This window comes from Sciurus vulgaris (assembly GCF_902686455.1).
Source record: "Sciurus vulgaris genome assembly, chromosome: 14".
NCBI classification, from domain to species: Eukaryota; Metazoa; Chordata; class Mammalia; order Rodentia; family Sciuridae; genus Sciurus; species Sciurus vulgaris.
Genome location: NC_136475.1, coordinates 25557771 through 25566264, shown reverse-complemented (window position 1 = coordinate 25566264; position 8494 = coordinate 25557771). Strand labels below are relative to the sequence as shown.

Genomic DNA, 8494 nt, shown 5'->3' with positions numbered 1-8494 from the left:
TCCTTACTTCCTTGGATAATATTACAGGCTTTATTATTGGAACTTGGTCTTGGTCAAGAATTATTCCTGCCAAACCATTCTGCATAATGAATGGAACATGACCAGTATTTTCCACAGTGCAGAGGCGGGTTGGAGGGTGATGGAAAATGTAGATCAACCATAAAGCCAATATGACTTTAGAGGACATAGGAATATCAGGGTCTTCTCCACAATGTTTGCCACAATCTCAAGGTTTTTTTCACCCTTATTTCTTCCTGATGAGTCTCTTCTATTTGACACAAAGAACTTTCCCAGTATTGCATCCAACAGGAAGTGGAATGTTTGGGTTTTATTGAAGTCTATTTCCCACGTTTTCCCTAACATTTCCATGAGTCAAAGTCTATGAAACAAGAAGTTACAGCTATCTTTATGAATGATGAGCTCTTTGGCTTTTAGAGTTGTGATGTCCAGTATTTTCTGCAGAATTCTAGAATGTCCAGAGTTTTCTGCAAAGATAAAAATGCAGTAATGTCTTCAGTGGCCATTAACCACGTGTGGCTATTGACCATTTGAAATGTAGCTACTGCAACCGAGGAACTGATTTTAAATTTTAAATAATTTAAGTTAGAATAGCCACACAGCACTAGTGACTACTGTATTGGACAGCACAGAGTTGCAGGATTTATAGCAATGTGTGTTGGTGGAAATTCAACAAGTTTTAATAAATCAAATGAGTTCACATTAAACTGTTTGATTTGTTTGCCTTTTCTTTCCCCAAATTCAAAACTGACCTAAAAATCTGGACAGCACATACTGCTTTGCTTGATCAGGATACTGTTGGACAGAGTATTGCTTCTGCATAAGCTTCTGCCCCTCTCTTCTTTGTAACCAGCCTGACCTTGTGATTTTGAAGGTGCTGATGAGCACGAGGTATTGACGGTACACCTGCCTGCCCCCTGTTGTGACCCATTTTCCCTCATTTCACAGCTCACTCGGTCCACAACCTCATTTCCCGGCTCTGTTGGTTCTGGTCCCTTTCAATTCAGGCTGCCCTTGGCTCTTTCCACTCTGGACCAGCCTTACTCTGGGAGAAGAGCAGGCGTGGAGATCAGGACTGATCTGATTCTAATTCTGATTCTGGACTTTGTCTAGTGCAATTTTAATTTCTTCAAAAAATTTTTATTTTGGAATAATTTTGCACTTACAGAAATGTTCCAAATAGTAGAACAATACAAAGACTCCTGGAGTCTCTTCTCCCAGATTCCCACATGTGTATGTGGTTAAAGTTCCACTGTAGGTGTCACTCATCTTTATATCTACATCTGCAGCCCTCTGTGTCTCTACCTACTTCTATGCCTTTCTACCCCTACGGTTCTCTGTATCTGGGGATCGAACCGTATCTACATCCATCGCTTTCTCTCTGGGTGTGTATGTGCGTGTGCATGTGTTTGTGTTTGTTCTCTTATATAACTATAGTACAATGATAAACTGGTATATTCTCTTATAAAACTACAGTACAAAGATAAAATTCATAAAATTAACATGAACGCACTACTCTTCTTTAATCCATAGGCCTCATTCAAGTCTTTCCAGTTGCTCCCATAATGCCCTTTGTAGCCATAACAACCGAATGTTTCTTTTTCTTCATGTTCCTCCTCCTCCTCTTCTTCCTGTTCCTCCTCCTTATCTTCTTACTACAGCATTTGGCATCTTTACTGAAAGCTTTAAATTTTAGGGTTAACTTTCTCAAAAAGTCATCTTTAAGAAAATGGCAGTGTTCATAAATACAGATATTATTTTATCTAGCAAATGATATTCTACATAGTCAAGATAATGAGAGAAACTTTATAAGTCAAGTTAAAAATGCACACTGTTTTGATAATTAAAAGACTAAAGTCAGAAAAGTGCAGAAAATAGAAGTATTAATTGCTTAATACTTTGTTTTGAGAAAGTCAGAAATTATTCTTTTCCAAGAAATAAGCAATAATAATAAAAGATGTGATTAATATACTATCTCTCTTTGAAGTCAGGCTCACTTTTCATGTCAGAGGACAATTCTGACTTTTATACTCTAAATTCCCTTTTTTCCAGAAAGGAGTGCATTTAAAATTATTATTTCGATATTGCTCACAAGCTCCTCAGTTTTTCCTCCTTAGGATGTTTCATTTCAGTACAGAAGCTGCGGAACGGCAAGGGACTAAACCAGTTACGATGATTTTGTAGCGTATTAAATGCTAATTTAGCAAGCTCTCAACAGACCACCAACAAACTTCCACACCCAAGCCAAAAACTCACTACAGCATTGAGACCAGAACACGATTCATCCATACCCAGATTCTATTTACCAAAAAAATACAGTCATGAAATCCAAAAGAGAAATCTTAGTGGGTCTTTCTGGAGCGGCAGAATTTTCTAGACGATTCTCTTCTGGTTGCAGAGCCCGTTCATTCTCTTAATGCTGTTTTAGTCGTTTAACTTTTGCAATATTTTCTTAAAGTTCTTTTTTCTTTTACTTCTCCGCCTGAGGTCCATCGTCTAAGCTGATTTCCAGGACATTACAGTACTTCCTAGGAACAGGGGAGTAAAGGTCAAATATTCCATAATGTGCTCAGTTCAAGCCTTCACAGCAAACCTTCTGGAGTGGGCTTTGAAAACTGACCTTGTGTCGTGATCTCTAATTTGTCCTGCGGTTGTTAGCAAGCCAATGACAATGGTGGATAATGCTCCATGTTGGTCCTCTCCTTCTATAGTGCTCCTCTGAGAGAATGTTGGAGTTCCCACTTGGGTCACTGCTCATGGAGGCCACTTTCACTTTGCCCCTTGCCTTTGGCTGCTGCTAGCCCCTTGTCTGCCATGGACTTGGTGGGGCTCGCCAAGTGAATGGTCCCCAGGAGTGCTGGATATGTTCTGCTACGATTTATGCCTCCAGTGCAGTGGCTGTCTTCTCCGGGCACCTAGGTAAACCCATAATAACAGCTGCCACCATCCTCCCCTATAATTGCTCTGGAACCCCACTTCCCACAACAGAACTCTCTGATCCTTTTTTATATTCCAGGATCACTTGCTACGTTTGTCTTAGTGCCTCTTTAATCTCCTTTAATCTGGAAGATTTTGTAGTTTTTCTTTCCATGGTCAGCTATTTTATAGACTTTCCCTTGATTCATGCTGGATGTCTCCTCTTGATTGGATTTAGCTTGCATGGTTTTGAGCAAGAATATTACAAAAGCAACATTGTGTCCTTTCACTGGGTCATCTCCAGAGCACATGATTATCACTTTCTCATTTGCAATTACTTGCTGTATTCAATAACAAAGTACCTGAGGCTGGGTACTTTATAAAGAAAAGAGGTTTACTCAGTTCACAGTTCTGGGGGTTCACAGACATGGTGAGAACACTGGCCCACCTCTGGTGAAGGCCTATGGTGGATGGCAGCATACCAGGAATATGTGCAAAAAAGATAGATCATGTGGTGAGACAGGAAGCTCAATAATGCACTCGTGTGGAACTAGCTGAGGTCTCACAAGAACTTAATTATTTCTGAGGACAGGTCATTTAGTGACCCAATTGCTGCTCAGTAGTCCTTCCCTCTTAAAGATTCCGTACCACTATATACACAATGGAATATTACTCAGCCTAAAGAAGAATAAAATGGCATTTGCTGGTAAATATATGAAGTTGGAAAATACCATGCTAAGTGAAATAGGCCAAGACCCCAAAACCAAAGTCCGAATGTTTTCTCTGATAAGTGCATGACAATATATAATGAGTGGGGGTAATGGGGGGAACAGAAGAATGAAGGAACTTTGGAAGGTGTAGAGGAAAAAGGGGTGGGAGGGGGTGGGGATAGAAAAACAGTAGAATGAAACAGACAGTTTTACCCTATATATATGTATGATTACATGATTGGTGTGAATATACATTGTGTACAAGCATAGAAATGAAAAGTTGTACCCCATTTGTGTACAATGAATCAAAATGTGTTTGTAAAAATAAAAAAATATTTAAATTAAATAAAAAAAAGATTCCATAGCACTCCTCAACATAATCACACTGAGGACCAGGTTTCTAACTCACAAACCCTTGGTGGATACAACCAAACCACAGGCAAACCATAGTGCTTGCTCAAGGCGGATCTGCCATGTCTCTGCATGATAAAGTCACCACTTTTCCTTTTTGATTAATAGATATCTCTGATGAGATGCTTTGTATTTTAGTTTTTATTGCAGTAACCAAAATACCTGATGTTATGGTTTAGATATGAGGTATCCCCCACAAAGTTCATGCATTAGATAATGCAAGAAAGTTCAGAGGTGAAATGATTGGGTTTTGAGAGTCTTAACCTGATCAGTGCATTAATCCTCTAATAAGGATTCACTGGGTAGGAACTGCAGGCAGGCAGGGTGTGGCTGGAGGAGGTGGGTCATTGGGAGTTGTGCCTTTGGGGTATACATTTGGTTCTTGGTGAACAGAATTCTCTCTCTGCTTCCTGGTACCACGTCCTGAGCTGCTTTCCTCCACCACACTCTTCCGTCATGATGTCCTGCCTCTCTTTGGGCCCTGAGGATTGGAGTTGGCCATCTATGAACTGAGAACTCTGAAAATGAGTGCCACATAAACATTTCCTCCTTTAAAAAATTGTTCTTGTCAGGGCTTTTGGTCACAGTGATGAAACAGCTAACTAATACCCCTGACTAGAACAACTTAATGGAGGAAAAGCTTATTTTGGCTCATGGTTTCAGAAGTTCAGTCCATAGTTGGCTGATTCCATAGCACTGGGTCCAAGGTGATACAGAACATCATGGTGGAAGGGTATGGTAGAGAAAAGCAGCTCAGGACATGACAGCCAGGAGGCAGAGAGGGTGAAATCTCTGCTCACGAGGGACAAAATATAAACCCCAAAGTCTCACCCCCCCATTACCTACTTCTTCCAGCCCTATCCTGTCTACTGTTGCCAATCAACTAATCCATATCAGTGGATTGACCCAGTGATTAAGTTATAGTTCTCATAATATAATTTCACCTCTGAATATTCTTGCATTGTCTCACATATGAGTTTTTTGGGTACGCCGCATATGTAAATCATAATACTTTAGGACTATGTAAATATTCTGTTTCTTATACCTTTGCCCAGTGTTTTTAATGTCTGTTTGTCATTCTTACTTGAGGCAGTCATTACTACACTGTGGTTGTCAAAGGGTGATTTTAATTCTATTATTTTCTATTTTTATATCATTTATGGACATTCTACTGTAAGGAAGACTTTTTTTTTTCCTATATATCACCTGCATATCTATCTTTCTATCAATCAATCATTAGTCACTATGGACTCGTGAATTCTTATTTCTTTCTGCAAAGTATATTCTATCACTATCATTATTTAGTATGTTGTTAGGAATTTCCCAAATATGAGAAACAAGGGCTGTTTTTATTCTGGTCACTTGGTCCTTTTATCATCACCCTAATTTTGAACAATTTCTTACTTTCTGATAAAACAAAATATTCCAGTCTTATCTTGTATTTTGTGTATTAACCCTGGAATCAATTATTTCTTCAAGGAGTGACTTTTATTTTGATGGTCACCTATCAATAAGTGAACTGGAGGTAAAAACTGGAACAAAAAATTCCATAGATCAGAAAAGTTTTTAGATTTGGAAATTCGCAAATAAAAAATTTAAATTAGACATGCCTAACACTAAACAGAGAGAAAAATGGTGACTGAAAATTTCAGGTACAAGTGATTATGAAAGACACATCATCATATTCTAAAGCAATCAATTTGATTTTTTTATAAAGACAAATATAAATATTGAAACTAAAGTCTGAACTGATAGCTTAAAACTAAAAGCAGACAGAGTGATAAACTCACAAATAGGAAGATAGATCCAGAGTGTATAACAGACAATGAGGTAGAAGTAAGAAAGGTCATGAGCCAGGGAAGATAGATTGAGAAGGTCTAACATATGTCCAGTCAGAGCTCAAGAAGAAAAGGAGGATTGTGGAGAGGCAATTTAAAATTTTTAGAAGTTTTTATTATTAATGGATACATGATAACTATAATATTTACAGGATACAGTGTGATATGTCATAAAATATGATGATCAAATCAGGGTAATTAGCATATCCATCTCCTTAAACATTTATCGTTTCTTTGTGTTGGGAACATTCAAAGTCCTCTCAGCTATTGTGAAGTACACAATGTTAGTTTTAATTATAGTCACCCTGCTGTGCCACACACTGGAACATACTCTGTGTACATAACTGGTTTGTACGTGTTAACCTTCCACTATGCCTGCGTTCTCCTTAACCTCTCTAGCTTCTCCTGACCACTGTTTTACTTCCCACATCCATGAGATAGTTTTTTAGATGGGGAGAGGCAGTTATTGAGGAGATAATGAATGAGTTTTTTTTTTTTTTTTAAAGAACTGATGAAATTATACTTGCATCTTCAGATTCAGGAAGCCCAAGGAAATTATAGCACTACAAAGAAATTCCTTCTTAGTGAAACTGAAGAACATCGAAGACTTTGGAAAGGTCTTAAAAGTAACCAGAGAGTAAAGATGAATTAATATGAAGTCAGCATTTACAGTTGAATTTTCCACAGCAAGATGATATCCAGAGGACAACAGAACAAAATCTTCGACATTTTGAGAGAAAATAAGAGTCAATCTAGAATTATAGGGAAGAATTTTAGATGAAAATACAAAAGAATATCTTAATCCTGGGAAAGGAAATATTTTTAAAAAAGAAACAAAAAGCATGATTCATATGGGGAGAGATTAATATATTTGATTAAATTAAAAATCAAGGACTTTTCTGTTGATTAGAAGAACCTTTTTCCACAAATATTCATTTTTTTTTTTGAAAGTCATTATAGAATTATATATTTAAATTTTCTTCACACATAAGATCATAGCCAAGGAGGTCCACAATTTAAAATTTTATCACAAACTATTTTTGCCATTATTCTCATAACTGAACATTTTCATGCTTACTATTTCATCTCAAACGGTGACCAGTAAAGCTGTTTAGACAATAATAATAAAGTACTTTTTCTCTTTTTTTTCAGGATAATGAAATGAAATTAAGTAACATGCTAAAGATACTACTAAAGAGATTTAAGCCTCTGATTTTGGCCTCTGAAATGAAGATCTGTAGGAATTTTTCTAGTTAACTTTCAGATCTTCCCACAATCTTTCTGTTTAAAGAAATATCATCTTTGAAATAATCTGGACAAATACTCTTCAAATCAAAAACTGATTCATAAGACCCTAAATGCTAGTCTCTTCAATATGTCCTGTGTCAGTTTTCTTGATTATGTCAAGAACATGGAGACATTTTTAAAATAACAGAACATTTAATTACATCAGTTTCCCATCAGCCCGCAGAAGACATTTAGTAATTATATTGGCCATTTCCACTGGTTGGCAGGTGGCTCTTCCACTAATGGCTCCCATGGTTTCCACTGCAGCATTTTTCTTGCCAGACTTAGTTCATTTTCAGCCTGAAGAATCACCTCTTCTATTTGGCCAAGTTGAAGTTGGTCTTCTAATTTTTTAACATCTGATTCCGCTTTAACCATACCCAGTTTCTCATTTGTAATCTGCTCTGTATATTTTCTATATGCTGCATTTTTAGGGATATGCTCCAGAACATCAAGAATCTTTGCATACAATATTCTTAGCCTCTCGTGTGGATTCTCACTTACAGCCAACCCCACAAGGCCAGTGGTCTTCTTCAGCACACCCGCCATGACAGCACCGAAGACCCGACCCCGCGCAGCCCTCTGGGAACCTCCCAAATATTCATTTTTAATTAACTGATTCTTTTCTGCAGTGTTGGGGCTTGAACCCAGAACCTCATACATGTTAGGCAACCACTTTGCCACTGATTTATATACTCCAGCCCCATTTTTATTTTTAATAGACATAGTAATTTTACACATTTATTGGAATGTACAGTGTGACATTCCAATACATGTATATAGTAGATAATTATCAGATTGGAGAAACTGGCATATCTATCACCTCAGATATTTGTCATTTCTTTTAACCCCCTTTATATTTTATTATTATTGTTTTTTAACATTTGAAATACACATTTATTTACAAAATAGACAAAGATTAGAAAACGCAACAATCAGCAAATAATGCAATTAAAAATTAATAAAACACATAAAGGGGTATTTCACTGAAGAGGGTAATCAAATGGCACATGAGTATATGAAAAAATACCCAGCATTATTTACTGTTAGAGAATTTCATGTTAAAACCACAATGGGATACCTATACCTAAGAGATTGCCTATGGTAATATATATATATATATGTATGTATATATATTATATATAATTACATATATATGTAATTTCTTATTTGCAAAGTAGAAAGTATTAAACAATAAAATAAATCTGTTGCTGTATACCTTATGATAAATGAAAGAATGAACAATTGCAACAAAAGCATTCCAACAATCTTCTCTCTGAGCCTGACAGCAGGACATTTTCCCAAATAGTACAT

The 8494-nt window shown here is 36.9% G+C and overlaps 1 protein-coding gene across 1 annotated transcript; it reads right to left on the bottom strand.

Annotated features, from left to right (window-relative positions):
• Positions 1–6897: 6897 nt before the first annotated feature.
• LOC306643579 (NADH dehydrogenase [ubiquinone] 1 alpha subcomplex subunit 5) lies at positions 6898–7767 on the bottom strand. Its single transcript, XM_079109805.1, has one exon. The coding sequence runs from the start codon at positions 7727–7729 to the stop codon at positions 7379–7381; it is 351 nt and encodes a 116-aa protein (XP_078965931.1). The 5' UTR covers positions 7730–7767; the 3' UTR covers positions 6898–7378.
• Between the last annotated feature and the right edge of the window lie 727 nt (positions 7768–8494).